We start from the raw sequence: 19,294 nt of genomic DNA, 5'->3' as shown, positions 1-19,294 counted from the left end.
AAAGTTACTTTCTGTTTAATCTGTGCCTCTTCCAGAACTGAGCAGATATCTTAAGTCTTAGGTGAACCAATATCATAATGGTGATTTCTGGAGTAGGTGATTTTTAAGTATTTTTAATTTTCTGAGGTCAGACATTTTCCAAGTCAGGCATGCATTTTTCATAAATTTGGAAAATCTGTTCCAGAAAATCTGGAAAATTAGTTCCTTATAGATACTTTATTTTGATACCTTTTATCTATAAATGTTCACATCAGCATTTGTGTTACTCTCTAGAGAACTGTTGGTTACCAGTGAGAGAACTGCAGCTCTCCATGGCAGGATACAAGTTTGTGGTTAAGCAGATGGCAAAAGAGTGAATTTAGATTTGATCTTTACCTCCCTCTAGTGACACTTGCATTTTCCTGTCTCCTTTTACCACTGATGCCTGGAGGTTGTCTTGGCTTGAGTACTTGTGCCATGATCTGTGTAACCCCTGCAGATCACTGACCTGAACGTAAAAATTGATGCAAACATTATACTTGGTACATTAAACAGATTTCTACTTTATAAAGAAAAATAAATTTCTACTTTATAAAGAAAAAAAGGCTAATTTTAACTCATATTATTTAAATTTTTTGACAACCAGTATAAATGACTTATTTCTAATTGTACATAAGAGGAAATTTTCATGTTTTGTGTATTGGTTTCTGTAACTTCATAGTAGAGGTGAAAAAATTGCAACTAGTGTTTATACCTGCTTGAATTCAGAAGATTTTCTCTTAATCTATGTTTAAACACAAAGGAGTTTAACTCCTAACTTGAATGCTGAAATTTGATTTTTTAATTTATAGTGTATCCCCTAGTCCTGTCAATAACTGGAGCAAATTTCCTTATTTACTGTAAACATGTGCTTCTGGTTTGATTTCTCAAAAGAATCCAGAGCTTTTTCATTCTGTGTACAAATGGTAATGATATTTTTAAAAGAAATTGTTGGTATGCATAGAAAAGAATTTGGATCTCAGCATTTCAATTGTTTTAATTTTGAAAGCAGTGTATTACAAAGATTGCAGTTGATCTGCATTCATGCTTCTTTCAGACTAATTGTAGGATTGCATGGATAGAGCAGTAGAAAGTTTGTTTATGCTTTCACTCAGAAATGTACATGGTTTTGGTAAGATCTACCCAGACATTACAATGTAAGTCACTTTTCTAATGCTTAAAACCAGTTTACTCCTTTGGTAAGTCTTTAAATGCTTTTAGGGAATCATATTCTGTAGCAACGAAAATGATTTGTCCAATTAGTTTTTCAGGATATTTGTTAAATACTTTTCTGTAACTGTGTAACTCCCAATTTTAAGGTAATTACAAAGAAAGAAAACTTGGCATTGTATCCTTGCCGGCAGGTGATGTCTCTGTGCTTGGTCTCACGGAATGTCTCTGGGAAGTCTCAGAGACTTTCTCTGTACAAGAAATTCTACACTCTCCCTTTTGTATCCCTACCAAAAAAGGTCTCTCTTCCCATTACTCACAAGATTTTTTTTGTTTTCTAGGACTTCTTTCGCTGGGCATCTGTCAGGGATTCTTGTTGGATTGATGTACACTATGGGACCTCTGAAAAAGATCATGCAAGCCTGTGCAGGTAAATAATTTTGTTGAATTTACAAAATCTGCATAAGGAACACTTTTATTTTTAAAATTCAGCAAGCCTTGCATATAGAAATTCAGGCCATTCCAGCAAGTTTTTAGACAATTAAATATGTGCTCATTTTATTAAAGTGGGTGCAGAAGAAAACATTCGATTTTTTTTCTTAAATATGGATAAGAACAATTAAGAATAAACGTGACTTTCAGATATTTTTACTTAGATGAGTATCTTTTACTCTTCTTTTAAAGTATTTACTTAGAGTATAATCTTTCAATCAAAATGTCACTTCAGGTGAGGTGTGGTGAAGCCATAAACATATGTCAGAACCAAATGTTTCCATCTTGATTTCTACTGTTGTGTTGATTCTAATGAAAGTCACTGGTTTGAAAAAGGTAGTGGGATGCTTAATAAATGGTTGCTGGATTTTTCAAGCTTTCCAACAATGTGTTATTACAACTTTTCATATTGCAGTTATAATTATTTTCTAAAAAAGGTTATAGCTTTAGACATCTTTAGTCTTAACAGTTGTTTTAAATACAGCCCTGCAAACTTTTAAATGAACACTCCCATAATGTCAGTGTTTTAATTGGAAGTCTAAGCCCTGACACAACAGCTGTGCTGGGGTTGGTTGGCAGAATATTTGGCTTTTTTTGTCTGACTACTTGATAGGTTGAGTACTTTATTCATGACTGTTCCATCAAATTGAACATGGATACGGCGTTTGTATAGTGGGGAATTATTTGTTCAAATGTGTGTGCTCTCACTGGGGCTTTGATCACAGTTTGGGGATGGTCTGTAGGTCATGTATGTTCAGCAGCTGGAAGGGAGAAAAGGACACCAAAGCATCAGCTTTCCTGCCTCGCTGGAGGAACAGACGTCAGGTGTCCCGTTAGTGAAAGGTTAACCTTGCATGAGTCTGTGCCACGGGGAACTACCTGATGACTATAGAACAGGCAGGCATCAGCTCAGCTGCCAGGGCAGCCTCAGCGCCTCCAGCCTTGGACTTGGCAAGATGCAGCTCTGCCTGGGTAACCTGCTCTGATCTCCTCACTAACCCTGCTCTGGTTGGAGTTGGACTGGGGACCTTCTGAGGTCCCTTCCAATGAATTTCTCTGGGATTCAGTGATAACCCCACAGTACTGTTAGTGAAACCTGCCCTGGCTGCTGTGCAGGTTCTGTGTGACTGACAGCTGTAGGAAGCAGTGTTCAGTCCATGGGCATTTTTTTTTTTCTCCTGTGTAGCAAAGCAGAAATAATGCAGTGTTTCTCCAGTCCTCAGTTTTCTGTGCATTAAACATTATTACTAATGAATGCTCTGAGAAATTGTTTATTATGTGTTCTGTTGGTTTACTTTTTTCCTAGTCTACATGAATATGTTGCTTGAACATGGCACTCTACTATAAAACCTAGAGCAACATACAAGCTTGCAATAGTGTATTCTTTCACTCATGCCAAAAAAATCCACAGATACCCATGACTGATTTCCTGCCTGTATCTTATGAAACAAACTCTTAAAGAAAGGGTACTTTAAATTTGAATTTTGTATTCTATAAAGAAAATATTATTATTCTAACAGTATATGCATTATTCTTTTATTTAGCTGGCATTTCTTTCTTCACTGAGCCTGACAGGCCAAGGGACTATTCAGGTAAGTACTCTTGTCCACTTAACCAAAAACTTATTCCAGCTTTAAAAACAGTTTCTCCTAATGATTAGGAAACCTGTAGGAGAGCTGTGTAAATGGAAACATAGAGAGTATACAAAATACTCTGCACTTGTATACTTGCTAAACTTATTATTATTAAACTTATTACTTCTCTGGGCACGTCTCACCTTTCCTCTTCAGGCAAGCATGTGGATGGATTTTGTACAAGAGGCTTAAGCCTCAAATTAAGGTCATGACTTCCTAAAATGCTACCTCAGGGAAATATCATCCCTTTTGCACGAGGTGTAGCAGTGGGGAAATTGTGTCTACTGAAAGCAGCCTTTTGGACCTTGGTAAATTTGCCAGTCTGGCAAATTTATCTGTTCTGTTCTAGGGTGGTTTTTCCCTTCTAACAAGGATCTTCTTCCTTGGAACACTCTCTGTAAATGAAGTAATTTATGTGTAGAAAGCCCCTCCTCAGCAGACTGAATTCAGGCCATCTTCAGTTTATAGATGGATGGCTGGAATGCTGGCACACTGAGCAGCTTGATTCACTTCTCCTGCAGAACACTGAATCATTGCATGTGGAGTGTACAGAAATAATAGGTGGAGTCCTTGTCTGTGAGGGCCAGGAGAGGCTGGGAGAAGGGCTCTGGGTGTTGGGTCTGAGCTAAGGGATGCATATCCTGGCATCTCTTACCTCCTGCAGTGATTTGTGCTCTTTCCTAGGCATCTGCTGAAAGAACAGGATAAATGCATAGTGATAATTCTCTCAAATATCTGCCGGTGTGCAGTGGCTTGTGGCTTAAAGATGTTCTCAGCAGAAAGTTTTATGGGAGAATTTTGTCTTTAATAGCCTGTGGTAGATCTTTCTTCCATCAATTTGTCAAAAGCTCTTTGAATCAACATGAACACTTTGAACACCTACATCATCAGAAAAGACTCACAGTTTGTTTCCTGGTTTAAAATCTGTCATTTTTTGGTTTGGCGTGAACCTGCTAACTGCTAATTTCATTTGATGCACATTAATACTTCTTTGGGGAGGGAGACTAAACCTTCATTCTTTATGTACTTCCTTCCTTAGTGGTTTTTTAGCCTTCAGTCCTGTACTCACATCAGTACAGTACTCACATCAGGTCATCTTTTCCCTCCATTCAGAAAGTTGGAGTCTGTCTGGCTGCTTATAAGGAAACTATTTCACACGTTTGATCATTCTTACTGTTCTCTGATGTTTTGTCAGGCAGGGTTTTTTATTTTGTGTAGTCTTTTATAATTGAGATGTGCTTACTTTGAGCCAAGTTTATAGCTACTTTTATTCTCCCTGATGGACTTTGTCTTCCATGATCTATCTCCAATTTTATTATTACATTAAATAGTTCCCACAAGCAGGATTCTGGGCCCTTAAATATTTTTGAAACATCTGTTTTGTAATTCCTAAACAAAAGATCTTAGCCTTTCTTCAGCAACAGCAACAGGGATTGTTCCAGCTTAGAAGTATATTTACCCAGGATTTTCATTACTCTCATTTACTCTCAGGTCACAAAACATTTGATCTAAAGGCCAGTAAGGAAATAAAACAATGACTACTGTGAAGTGAAAGGAGAGGTGAGCACAGCATGTGCAGCAAGCACAAGTGACCTGTTCCCATGGCTGGCAGCCCCAGCCCAGCTAAAGCTGCTCATCCACTTACAGGTGCTGCTCAGCACAGCTGCTCACAGACACTGAACCTTCCTCCAGTATCCCAGAACAACAGGGTGGATGGAAACTTGAGAGATTTATATTGGAAAAAGTCCTTTAATAGCTAATGAAGATAAGAATTTGTACTTGACATTTAAACTCTGTGATCTGTTACAGCCCCTGTACAAACACCAGCTGCTGGGAGCTTGGGTGGGTGTATAAGACCACCCTTGTGGAGGAGCAGCAGAGAGATTCTCAACAGCCCTTTCTGTTTGCTTTTCCAGCTCTTTTCAAGTAGGGAAAATGGAAGAGATTTCATGTAGTAGATCTGCCCTGATGGGGAGGGGAAAAAAAGCCATAGTATGCTGACAACAAAGAAGTCTGGGCTTTTTTTGCATGTTTTGAGCAGTCCTCAAATGCTGTTACTTTGAGTTCTTTTGGACAAAGGGGAGATGGAGTGAGTTAACCTGAATTATCCTGTCTTCCAAATTTGCCTTTAGATATAACCATGTAATTTTTTCTTTGTACTAAATTCATTTGTCTAAAATGACTTACAACTGCAGTTAAGAAAATATATATTTGTTATGTTCATTCTCTGTTCATATACTTTGTAATTGTCTTTCATCCTCTTTGCAAAAGTCTTAATGGAAGATTTAACCTTTTGCTTGTTGCATGATATATGGAATAAATTTGGCCATCTGTGAATGAAGAAAACTCTCTCTAGTGTCATAGGCTAATGATGCATATCTTGATTAGTTTTTCACTTTCTGGCATTGCTGATTTATTACTATGTGCCTTTAAATACCAATTTAACTAGAAAAATAGATGAAGCTATGGTCAGAAGAGATTTTATGAAACAGCACAAGGAAACAGCTTTAAAAGAAAAAAGGCTTTAAGTGTAATTTTAACACATTTTGTATTTAGGAGCTGAATTAGGTTTTCTCTAAGTGCAGTTCATGAATAAAGTATTAGGACATTTATTTTGATTAATAGGAACACCTTGAACATGTCAATGTTACCAAACTGTCTCGTTTTAAAATAAAAGATTACAGCTTTCTGAGCACTTACAACTTGCAGGCAGCGTGAAACATAAAACATAGAAAAAACTACAGCAATAGAACAAACCTAAAATATAGTATCCTTTTACTTTCATCAGATAATTTCATGCTTTTAGTAGCAGGATTTTTACAGTTTTCATGCATATAGCTTTGAAACCTCCAAAAATTAAATTTATAGCTGAGAAAATGTTCAATCAGATTAACATAAAACAGAGGAGAATGAGGGGGGTATATGAAAATTGCATCCAGAGTGTACAGACATAACAGCCAAATGCTGTCCCTCAGTCAGATTTCACTGCAGGTGTAGGAGAAATCTTCCAGTGTCAGTTGTGTTCCAAGAAAATCCAGAATTGGAAAAAGACAGAATGTGTGTATATACTGTGTATGTGTACATGTGTATATAAAATCACTGTAGGGATATTTGCAAATGCAGAGGAATATATATAATTCTATGTAGAACTTTGTGCAGTTACTCTGTTCAGTTTTTCCTGCTTTTCCTGTATAACTTTCAAGACAGAGTATTGCTGATTTTATTTGTCTACAGGTTCTACAGCTTGGGATATTTTTCTTTAGCAAAATAATTTTTAAATAGAAATTATTTATTTGTCCTCACTTTGTCATCTGTATTTGTTGTTAACCACAGAAACTTCACAAGTTTCACCTGGAATTGATAGAACCAATGAGAGAACACAAGACTATCATTGATGCTAATAATCTGAAGAAAAAGGAAATGGCCCACTGTACTTGTTTAATACAAAAATATTTCCACTTTCATAATTTTGAAAAACCTTTGTATAATTTTCTCTCAGTTGCAAGAAACTGGCAACCTTTCTGTGCTTTGGTTCTTCAAAATCCCTTGTTCAGCTCTCTGGAAATGAACACTAAAGCTTTGTATTTTGAAAGGACAGAAATGGAATAGAAAAATGGGACTTTTCTCTTAAGTTTTCCTCAGTTGAAAAGTGTGACTTTTTTTCCATAATTTTTCTGAGCTTAGGTTTGCTGTGCTCAGGCGAGATCAGATTGTGTTGTTAACAGGAAGAGAGTCTTGCTCAATTCTCTAGCCAAGTAATTTTTTCCTTTTGAATCCCATGTGTTTGGGTGGGTGATGGTCTGTGCTTGGCTTTGGCCAGCTGTGCAAAGGCCAGAAAGGTTTGTCAGCAGTGCAGCAGCAGTGAGAGGGACACTGATGAGATCTGTGCTGTGCTGCCTTTTTGCAGGGCAGGTTTAGCTGTGCCAGAGCACAACATGAGCTCTGTACAGCACTGCAGGAATTTGCAGGAATCTTTTCCTGTGACTTCTCTAGGTCCAAAAGTGACTGGAATTTGTGATGACATTGTTTTATTGGCCCTGGGGTAAAGGGGAAGAGAGGTGGGGAGAAAAAGCCTGAACAGTACTTGGTTTGTCTTCTGGTGATAGCAGCAAGGTGTCCAAATGTTGACAACGAAACGTTAAAAGGAGATGATGAAAACTGTCTTTCAATTTCTGTGTGAAACTTCTTAGTAATTGCAATTCTGATGCTTACTTTTAACAGTTAGAAAAAATTGAGATGTTTGGTCCATCTTTTCTCAGTTTTGTTTTTGGTTTTTTTTTTTTTTTTCCTCCTGTTACCATGCTGTGACTTTGTAAATTAGAAAATTAGAAGTTAATTCATGGTATATATTGTATAAGTAATTGAACCCTAATATTTTTTTTCTTTCCCAAATTAAAACAATTCATGGAAGAAAGATAGCAAGAAAACATCTGATTCCACACTTGCTGAGTAGCAGAAATTTATTTTATTTTTTGATTCATTTTACAGAGTATTATGGCTATTATCCAGATTTTCAATATAGAACTCCAAGGAACTACTTTGATTATACAGGTGGGCTCACTGAAGAAGAACAGCTTGAAAGAGCAGTGCTAAACAGTCTTAATGAAAGAGGTAGGAATTTTATTGCATTTTTATCTCTTAAGTTATGATTCATGCTGAAAGGGACTTAGGAGGGAAAACAAGATATATTCTTCATGACTTATTTTTGGACATATCTTGTAATTTTGGGAATGAATGGATATAAAATGAGCTTTACTGTAAGCGATATTGTCTATTTTACTGTCTTTTTAAGATATTTTGCATAATTTTTAACATTGAGGTTGAGAAAGAAATCCTTCAAAACTTTTAATATTAAGCATTTTAAGATGTTACGTGAAAGAACGAGCCATTCTTGTGGAGTTTTTTGAAACTATCAAGAAAATGAATAACAGTGATAAGATTATAATATAAATAAGTAAGCAGTATGTACTTTAAAAGCTTACATGTATCACTGTGAAACATCTGCAACTTTCATTTGTAGCCTTAAATATTATCCAACACTCCAGGTAAGATGTATTTTTTATCTGCTTGTGTTTTTTGAACAAAGATAAGTTTTGTGCTATAAAAGGGAATATGGTTTTTTGGAGAATGTCCTTTGATGAAACACAAGAATGAATTTCACTAGTACCTCACTAGTAGATTGCTGTGGCAAACCAAGTTTCACTTTAAACTTCCCTGCCAAAAGCAGCATTTCTTAACACTCTGGTAGTGCCTGGTTTCAGTGCTGGTTACAGTTTTTAAGCCTCACAGGCAAGTGAAGCAAGAAAAGATATCATCATCTATTGTTTCCAGTAGAATTTGCTGTGATCAAATATGTAGGGATCTTGCTTTATTTTGCACCTCTTTCTCCTGCCTGCTGGAACACTTCAGTTTGGACAAGCAAGACTTAAGATTTGAGCTCTTAAAATGCTTCCTTAAACAAGCTGTGTAAAGGTTCAATTTGCCTATAGGCAGATGTCTTATTTCACAAAGAACATAATACAGAGCATGTCACTGATCACACCTGTTTCAGGGACACAAAGGATGAGATGAAATTTACTGTGCTAATGGGCAATTAGGATATTCTTCCCTGTCAGTTTGAAAAATAATCAGCTTGAATGAGCACTATCCTTTGAACACGATACATTTTCCCTAAAGCATGAACATTCAGAGATTCTTGCAATTACATGGATGATGAAACAGGTACTTAAAATGACAAAAAATTGCATAAAATAATTTGAAATAAGTTGTAATAGCAGGTACCACAATCAATTTAGGGCTCTCTTATTAATTTTTTCCCCAACTATGGCATTTAAACCATCGCAGCTGCTCTGTAACTTGGACAACAGAGTACTCCAATAATTTCAATTGATTAATAATATCTTTTTCATCCTTATTTGGACAAGTACATTTATTATGGCTTCTAGACCACAAAAGGTACCATTATGGATATAGAATGTTGATCCTATGAATCGATGTGGTAGTATCCTGCTAAGCTAATAAAAGAATTAATGGCAAAATACCAAATTTCCTGGTATCAGCTGCTGGCCACAACTGAAAGCTAATTTGTATTAAGATATGCACTGAATTTAAGCTCAGTAGATACTGTTCTCTAAACTCATATATGGATTATCTAAACCTACCCTAAAAATACAGCATTTCTGTTTATTCCACATTCAGGCATTCCTGAACTGCAGATCTATTTTTATGCAATATCTTGAAAATTTCTATAATAATAGTAATTAGAGTCTAATGCAAGAAAAGAAATTGCTAGGCTTGTTTGAGATCTCTGGAGGCATAAATTTTAAGACTACCAAACTATTTTTGTGATTTAGGTCTCTTTGCTGGAAGGAATTGCTACTTAGATTTTTTCCATTCTCAGTTGTAGTTATGTTGTTGCCTCAAACAAGAAACCATTTAAACATCATTGATTGGTTTTCTCTCCAGAGTTTGTTGGTTTAGTTTGATTTGGGGGTTCTTTGAATTTTTATTGTTATTCTCATAATTTTATATTGGTTTGAAATTGCAATAATTCTTCCTTTACTTAGGAAAATAATTTTGGATTTTAAAATGTCATAGCCTTTGATATTTACACTCCTTTTACTATGAAGTTCAAATATATGACTGACATTTTTGTTAAATACTGGTGTTATCAGCCACCCTTAATGTAACCCCAGTATAACCAAGTCTCTGATCTATTGTGTGCTTGCTGTTCTGCTCAGAAGAAATAGCTTGATCAGTGTGGGATGTGGATTTGGATTTTTGTTGTGGTGGGTGTTGGGATTTTTTATGAGTTGGACTTCTAAGTGTCTGACTTTCAATGTCAATAATGTTAAGAATCCTTTGCAAGCTGGTGTTTCTCCACAAAACATTAAGCTTTTTAAACATGGAGGTGAAAATCTTTATAGTTTGTGATTGAAGAGAAATACCTACAAGTATCAGGTATAGACATTCCTCTTACATTTTATCATGAACTGTCTGTGCATTTCATTGCTTTTGATTTAAAACTAAACCAATAAATACCTCTGCACCCAAAAGCTTTTAGGTGGCCAGGTATTGGTTAGGCAGAGTCATTTGGAGCAGTTAGGAGATCCCTGGGCATCTGGCTGACTTGTTTACCCTGGAAGGGTTCCCACGTCTGTTTGTTGCTACTGAGACAGGATGTTTTATTGGAGTCTTTGAAATTTGCCAGCCCATGCAAGATTGTAATATAAGAATGGAATTTATGTGAGGAAACTGGAGAAATGCTGTGTATTTTATTTCCAGTGTTATCTGTTCTTTCCACAGTTATAGAAATGCCAGTCATTGCACTTGAATATGGTGGTTTTCTGTAGAAATACCTTAAAGCAGATTATGTGCTCAAATATGCAGTGCATTGTTTCAGATCAAAATACATTTTATGAATTCATATGCTAGGATTTAGGCTTTGTGCAGCCTTTGTGATGGATTTCCTTTTGTTGTTTTTTTTTTTTTTTTAAATTCATACTATGGTACCCAACACACCTCCTGGAAAACCTGTCTTGAGCAGACCTCATGTTCTAAATACCTTTCTAAAACTGCAGCTGTGCTTTATGATCTGATCACCAGCACTTTCTTATGCAAATTTTTGGGAAAATGAATCAGTGAATTTTTATCATTTCCACACAGAAAGTTTTGGTATCAGAGTAAGAAGCAAACCACTTGCAACAAGAAGCACAGTCAGAATTATTTTAGAAATGTTTAATGAATTCTCTTCCATCTGTCTCTTCATAAATACAGTGGTTGATGTAGGATAAGAAGTTTGCTGAAAAATAGAACCAAAAAACTCCCAGTTCTCCTTACAATGGTGATCAAAGTTCACCAAAAGAGTTAAAGGAACCACTGAGCCTTTCACCATGGGTTTCTTTCAACCCAGTACCAGTTAGAACCTCTGAAATACTGTGGGGCAAAGACCAGCTCTGCAAAGCAGGGACTTTTTGGAAATACTGCCTAAAGGGTTGGCTTCCTTGGCTCTTTAGGCAATAAGTTGACAGTGGCATAGCTGGTGACATAGGTTCTTGCTATTGCTACAATGAGTTTTGAGATAAGAATTTATTCAGATTTTCAGGGTGAAATGTATGTATGTCACTCAACAGAATGTTGAGTGGTTTTTTCTGGGAGTTCCTAAATATGCAAATTCTTTTGGATGGCTTCCTTCTTGCAATTGTTTCAACTGCTGAAGACAAAATAGGAGCAAAATGCTAAAAGAGTTAAATCTTGGATGTAGCTAGAGATGGTTTTCATGCATATACACATTACACCCATTCTAAAAGCATGGTTTGTATGTGGAGGTGGAGACCTCTTGGTGTTTTGATCCAAGACCCAGTGATACAAATGGGAGTCTTTTATCTGCCTTCAGTGGTCTCTGGAAATACTTTTTTCCCACAGTAACTTGTAAAGGAACAAAAGTTGTTCCTTTCACAGTGGGTTTGGCAGGGTCACCTTGCTGGAGAGCAGCACTCCTGCTTCCCAGCTGTGGGCATCATTAGCTGGAGCTGTGTGTGGGCTGCACAAAAGTTACCCTTACCCTTGGAGAAAGTGGGAGCTGCTGGGAGCGGCTCCAGTGTGCGTTGGTATCTCCCTCCATCCATCTGGGTTTCTCAGGCTTGGCACTAGGAAAGGGATATTGTTCAGAGTTCCTTTGTTGCTGTGGGTCTTTGTTACGCAAGCAGAAATGCAGTAACGGGAAAGCAAAGTGGGTTTTTATGTTGTAAGATTCTTGCAAATGTTAACAAATTTAGTCTGGGAATTTTTACTGGTAAATTAAGGTCAGTGAATATTCCTAATTTACATATATCCATAATTTACTATTTTAACTTTGATTTATCATTGGATTAATTCTATAGATGATGTATTTAGTTTACATTTTCTTCATTGGGGCCATTTAAAAAATTATGTTCTGAACTTTTTTTTATGTCTGACTGAATAAATTAGTCATTTTCTAAGGAAAAGCATACCTTGCTATTTGAAGCTCAACAAAATACTTCTGCTACATTATGATAAAAGACATAATTAATTTAATGTATCAACCATTTTTAGTAAATAATGAGTTTAGCCTTGTTTTAGGTGAATTAACATCCGGAGAATTATTAAATGGTTGGAAAATGCAGTGAGATTATTTTATGCCATCTCTCCTGGAGTATTTGCAGTATACAGCTAAATGGTAGCTGTAAAACTAATCCTTTTAATTCTTTGCAGAAGAGCATCAAGTCCAGCAGTGGTCTCTATCCTCTTACTCCTGCATTGTAGCATTGATTATTTGTAGCAAATGGATGATCTGAGTGTGCAGTAAAATTTTGGCTTATAAGGCAGTGATTGATGCTTTCTAAAAATGTTACCAGTGTGCTTTTAACAATTTGTTACTTCAAAAAGAGTTTATTTTGGTGATACTGATACAGAAAATATGAGATTTGGAAACATGATTAAAATAAATATAAAAATCCTTAAGTATGAAGGGATTAAAGATTAAGTCCTTAGCCATCTCCTCTCCTAACCAAAACAAATTATTAGACTTTTGGGGAAGGAAAGGTTTTGTGTATTTCTCAATTTTACCATCTCCTTTTAAAAACAAGAGAGACAGAGATTGTTCAAGATTGTCCTGGCTTGCTCTTGTAACAATCCAGCTATGTCTGGATTCATTGTATGTTACTTTCCTTCTCAACTCATTACCCTCAGCTACTTCCCTGCTAATTTGATTTTTCATTTTTCAGCTGTTCCAAAGCATAGCACAGAAACAGTAGTTATTTCCATTGCTCTTCTTCACCAGTTTATGTTCAAGTCTGTAGATGAAACATATTGGCATCAGCACCAGGAAGAATGGTTTGCTTCATAGAATGGCAAAATTCTTTTCATACATTGACAGAAAATGAAAGGGCTGTGTTAGAAACAATAGCAAAGGCTAATGAATGTGGTCTACTTGGAGCTGAGTAGGAAAAAATGGGGCAGTGATAAGTACTGAAAGCCAAAACTCTCAGACTGTATAACATGTCTGCATTTTGCAGAGGGAAGGACAGGAAAGAATAAAACCAGTTTTGCCATTTTATATTTTTTATTCATTTGTAGTTTCTGTCTGACTTCTAGTGAAACACAAAACAGTGAAAAGGTTGCTATGTTTTGTGTGTCTCGGCTCTTTCTGGAAGCCTTCTAGTCCTGCTAAAGCATGAAAGGAGGGAAAATGCCTGCACTGCCTGTCCTTAAAATTCTCTGTACAACTGAGTAAATCATAAGTGAGTTTGATTAGACCTAAAGACTTAACTGCTCATTGGCTGGAAGAGATGAAATGAGTAGAGCAACACTGGGTTTTTGACTCTGGCTTCTTGCTGCCCTCCAGTTTGCTGCTTCTAACTCCAAATGCATCAAAAACACCTTGGAATGAGCTGTGCAGGGAGGTTGTGGAGTCACGGTCCGTGGAGGTGTTTAAGAAAAGGCTGGATGTGGCACTCAGGTCCAGGGTCTGCCTGACAAGGGGGTGTTGGGTCATAGGTTGGACTCGATGATCTCAAAGGTCTTTTCCAATGTTGTTGATTCTGTGGAAAAAGAAAATATTTGGATGTTTATAAATTAAGATAACTCCCATTTTCTGAAATAGAACCCTTTAAGCATTGGTATTTTTGCATTAAAAAGCAAGGCAAGTCAGGTGTTCAAGATATTGCACTGGATGTGATCTGTATCACACCCAAGTGCTGGTTAGTAAACTTTAATTATATTCTGTAGTTATAACATAGTTAGCAGGGGTATACTATTTATGGAAGAGACCATTTATATAAAACTGGTATAAATGAAAGCCAAGCAAGTGTTGGAAGTTGTTACAACATTTGATCCAATATCCAGATCAGAGCTCTCTGTTTTGGTTAGCTGTGTGGTCCTTGCTGGGTTCAAAAGAAATTACTGCTGTCTGTGATTATCTTCTACAGCAAAGCCTCTCCAGAAGTAAGAGTTTTGTAGAAATGAGAAGTGCCTGTTCTTTGTATGGGTATTTAAGTGTTTGTATAGTTTGGTTTTTGTATGGATACCACATCCAGTAGTGCCAGGACAGATGGTGATACTGAAAATGGTAAGCCGTTCAACTAAAGTTCTAGATTCTTCTTTAACACAAATAAAGCTGGCATGAAAAAGAAATACAGACATCCTGCTTTGTGATACTTCTGCTATTTATTTGCTACACTCCTCTTATCAGACCAAAGTGAGACTTTAACAGTCTGGTAGCTTGATATATTCCTCCTGAATCTTACAGAAACGGTCTTGCAAATCCTATTATCTAACGTAAAAATAGGGTGATAACTTCAGAGAAGAGGAAAAATCAAGTGAGAATGTTTGATGTAACACTTCTGTGCCATTGCATTAATACAAGTGTAGTTACATCTGTTGCAATTACAGTGATTTTCCTGTTTTGCTCCAAAGTGCTTTAATTGTGAACTTAAGTAACAAAAGAAACTCCTACACAGAGTGACAGGATAGGGATGGGGGTCTCAGTCTTCTGTATTCACAGAACATGGTTCTAGTTCACAATAAATTTGTAAAATAGGCCATGGAAGGGTTAATGTTCTGTTCTGTGTTTGTTGTACTTTATCCTTTGGTTTTGTCTCTCATCAGTGTTGTTGCAGTTTTCCATATCCATTAAATGCAGACTTAGATTCCATTAGTCTTTGATTTGTTTTTGCTGATGTGTTGAAAAGCCTGTGTTGGTTTCTTGCACAGATGTCAGGTGGTATTTCAGTAGTAGCAGTGGCCTAATTACCATTTCTGAACACTGTGGCTTATAAATATTTTGATAAGATGAAGGTGTTATTTCATTAATATTTCTGCAATAATAAAAAGAAAAAAGGTGTCAGGGAACTATTTTAGGTAACAGGATAATTTAAATATCTACAAGCAGATACAAATACATGTATTTAAAATATCCAGACTTTGCTGTTCACCATATTGTTTGATGTAATAAAAGATCTTTTCTTCAACCTAAAGCTTGTCAAAATATATTGTCTAGCCTTCTGTTTTTGGGTCAATATATAAAAGAGCATTTTTCATCTTTTTTATAACACCTCATTCTACTGCTAGTGATTATTAAAGCACATGTATATTTGAAGGGTTGAGTATATTTTATGGGGACTACGCCAAGACTTGTCTTAACTGTGTAAGTTGTATATGTTTTCTTAAATAAAAATTAACCTGGGATACTGTATAGAAAAATAAATGTTTTTATAAGAAACTTCGATATTTAGTTGACATTTTCACTACTGGAAAGAATTTTATTAAAAAAGGCAAGCAGTTTAATTATGATGATTCAAAAATCAATTATTAATCTACAGCATTACGATGCAGTTTTGACCGTATGTGGGGCAGGTGAAAACTTAAGAAATGCTGAATGTTACAAAGGTTTTATTACCTTTAAAGCAAATTTGCTTGTCCTTAACATTCTAATTCCGCTCAGAAGGCAGGCTGTGATTTTTGTTTCGCAGAGCCCCTCAGCTGAGCTGGTGTGTGTAACCAAGCCTTGTGTTGTTTCTCTGCTGGCTGCCTCGATGTGAATTCTGGAGAGCTGCTGGAAGGGCCTGTCCTGCCTCCTCGGGGTGCCAGGGCCCAGAGCTCTGGGGCTGGCTGTGCTCTTGCTGCTCAGATTATTTTGTTTACACTTGGAATGGTTGGGCTGCCACGTGTCCTTCCCTTGTGAAACTGCTGCCATCTGCTGTGGGTCTGCACATGTTGGGCTCGGTACTAAAAGCAAACACAAAAGCTGCTTTTACCAGAAACAACTGCTGAGGACCTTGAAATAGTTTAACATTCTGGAGTTCACTGTGTAAAGCAGGGATTGTGAAAAATGTGAATACTTGTTAATACTTGTTATTCTTAATGGGTTAATACTTGTCAGATGTTCTTCTTGTTGTGGTTTGTTGTTTGGTTTGGTTTTGTTGTTGGGTTGGGGTGTTTTTTTGGGTGGTGGTAGCTTTATTGTTTGGGGGAGTTTTCTGGTTTTGGTTTTTCTTTTTATTTGACTGTCTTTAAGAGCAGTTTCTGGACATTGTAATTGCCCTGAAACCATCAGAATTGAAAACATTCAATTCCCTGTCTCCTTTGGGTAGTGACACTTTGGCTTACAGGATATATGTGCATTTTTCTCCTATTACAGACCAAAATAACAGTTGTTTTTCATCGTGTCTTGTAGATTCTGGTAGAGGAGCACACAATTATGGGCAGCGACCTTATGGGTTTTGGTTCCCACCTGAGAACTCAGAAGAGGACATGAGAAGGCGAAGGCTTCGTAGGTTTGACAGACGATGAAGTTGGCAGATGTTGGTGTAAAGTGCTATTCAGACTTACCAAAATATTTACAGATTTATTTGTAATCTGTAATTTACAGAATAATTCCATAATCTTTTTCCATTATTTTTACTACCTGTTGCAAAACTGCATAGGAATTTGTGAGTTCAGACTCAAGTCAGAACTTGAATAAGAAATGTGAGATAAGAATCAAAATGTGATCTTTGGCTGTCTCCATCTTAATGCGCCTTAAATGGAAGAAGACTGATGGTTTTACCAAACTGTCTTTTTTTCCTTAAATTATTTTGTATAGCTTTAAGAATTCCTTGGCTTCTTGACTGTTGAGGTTCTCAGACAATAGGTTTTCTTCATCCATTGCAACTGAAATGTTACATTTTCTATCTAACTTTAAAACTATGCAATTTTTTCTTACAAACATTTCTCAGTTATCTGTGCTGAACAGCTCATTTTTTTGGGCTTGCCATGTGAAATGACACTTGAAAAGATTGCTTTGATGACAGTGGCTGGGTCATGTGAATCTGGGCTTAAGCTCTTGAGCAGACAAATATTTGTAGCTATCCTTCCCCTGCTGTCCTTACCAAGGAATTATTTAATATAAACTTCAGTGTTGCAGTCTTCCTCACACCATATTATCTAGAGCTTGGATGAGATAAAACTGAGTTGTTACTACTTACATTTTCCTAAAGCCTTTCTTAATATTTATGTTTTAAATCAAAAACTGCTGTCCTTTCCAGAGCTGAAATAATTTGTTAGGAGTTTTGTGTAAAGGTATGTGGCTATGCCGTACAAAGCACATATTTATTTAGTAATACACTTTTTTTAAAGCGTCTATTTCCTTTTCTAAGAAGGTTTGGTATTTTGTATATGCTGTTCATGCAGCTTTAAAAATTCCACTATTTCTCAATATTTATCTTGTTGAAGACCAGTATCAGACGTGAGAGTTTGTAGATTTGTGGAGATCATGCCTAAACACAGGCTACCTTGAATTCTTCATTTTTGAGAATTTCCTTACCCAGCCAGAGGAGTTGACAGGAGACCTGAGAGCTCAGTTGTCCCTCTGGGCACACCCTCCACACAAGGCTGTCCTGCCTGTGGCACTGCTGCCTCTTAATGTTAACTGATGAACCTCAAGGGCTTTGGTTCCAGTATAGCCCTGAAAATCACTCCTTGTCCAGGCATTTTATCCTCAGAATGAAAGAACTTGGGGATGTTCCTCTAAAACTATTGCAGAGAGGTGTGACTGCAGAAGAATAATTTGGTTATTGGCTTTTGACACAGACCTGTTGGAATCTCCTCACCAGCACTGATGGAGTCAAGGATTAGGATAAGCTGTTTAAGGGTTTCACCAACCTGTGTTTTATGAAGTCTACCTTTCTATGAGGTTATTTTTTGAATATATAAACCAGTGCTGTATATTTCATACAGAGAAATATCCTGAAAGGAAAATTTTTACTGTGTTCTTTAAATAAATAGTTCGTGCCCTCTCTGTTTGTAACTAATGTATGTAGAGAAAGCTCTTGTTTGCTGGGGAAAGCACAATATCAGGATGCAGACTTTGTGCTCCGGGTATTGGGACACAACAGGCACAACTGCAGTGGGACTCCAGGTACAGACAGAATGCTGATTTCTGGTGTGTTCTTGGGCTTGGGTGGTTTTGTATATATGCAATAGCCATAAAATACACTCTTATAGAGGGCCAACTTTTTTATGTTCACTGACAATAAATCTCAAAATCCTACATATTTTTCTCAGGAGGTAATGATTGGATGTAAATGAGAAGAATGTAGCATTGGTTCCTCAGAAATTCTTTAATGCTCTGGTCAAAAGTTGCAGTATAACGTACTGTGTGTGCTAAACTCTGATATTTTTCTTATTTAAAAGGATTTTAGCACAGGATGTGCTGCTAGTCAGGTAAAAAAATACTTAAGGAAAATCAAAAACCCAATTACAATTCTATAAGCATTTGGTTTTGTAAAGTGAGCTTAGACATATATGCCATTAAATATTCACAAAAACTGTCAGTACTAATAAATGTTCAGTTGTTTTGACATTTTTTTGTATACAGAATTGAAATAAATATTTTTTTAACATTTAAAGCTGTTTGGTTTTAATTGTAGTAATTAATAATGTGTATATTTGAAATGACAGAGCTGCTGCTATGTTGTTAGAAATGAAGACTTGTGATACCTAGGGGATAGATTGATTGTATTGGGACTAACTTTGTTTCTTCTTAATTTAGGGGAAGTTTTGGAGTTAGATTATTGAAAAGTTCTGCTACATACAATATTTGGAAGGTTTATTAACACCTGATCATTGCAGGTGGGTTGGACTGGATGGCCTTTAAAGGCCTCTTCCAACCCAAACAATTCTGTGAATCCTCAGCAGGATTTTTGTCATTGAAGCCCCCATCAATTAGTTTTCAGAGCACTGCTGAGGGCAGATGTGGCAGATGAATCCCCAGTGTGCTCTGTTGCACTTGGTCTCTTCAGGGACAAAAATTAAGGGCAGTTACCCAGGTGAGTGTTGGACCTCGCTTCTTCTCTGGCCCTGGTCACTGCCTGTCTCAAGTAAGGAGTCTTGTAGCAAATGTAGCTTTGTATAAAATATTTCACCATCTGCAGTTTAATTCCTTTGTTGTAGGAGCTGTGATTTCCTGTGAGTTTTTTGTA

General features: G+C 36.6%; 1 protein-coding gene across 2 annotated transcripts in view; it reads left to right on the top strand.

The window, feature by feature from the left end:
- RHBDD1 (rhomboid domain containing 1) overlaps positions 1–18,721 on the top strand; it is a 28,260-nt gene extending 9,539 nt beyond the window's left edge. For both annotated transcript variants that reach the window (XM_053952002.1, XM_053952001.1), the window contains 4 exons: positions 1,530–1,618; positions 3,225–3,272; positions 7,803–7,925; positions 16,510–18,721. In XM_053952002.1, coding sequence (XP_053807977.1) covers positions 1,530–1,618; positions 3,225–3,272; positions 7,803–7,925; positions 16,510–16,625 — 376 coding nt within the window. In that variant the 3' untranslated portion in view covers positions 16,626–18,721. The remainder of the gene's footprint in view (positions 1–1,529; positions 1,619–3,224; positions 3,273–7,802; positions 7,926–16,509) is intronic.
- Positions 18,722–19,294: the final 573 nt, after the last annotated feature.

The sequence above is a fragment of the Vidua chalybeata genome, chromosome 10 (genome assembly GCF_026979565.1).
Source record: "Vidua chalybeata isolate OUT-0048 chromosome 10, bVidCha1 merged haplotype, whole genome shotgun sequence".
NCBI lineage: Eukaryota > Metazoa > Chordata > Aves > Passeriformes > Viduidae > Vidua > Vidua chalybeata.
Note: the sequence above shows the minus strand (reverse complement) of the source record. Positions and strands in the feature narration are given on the sequence as shown.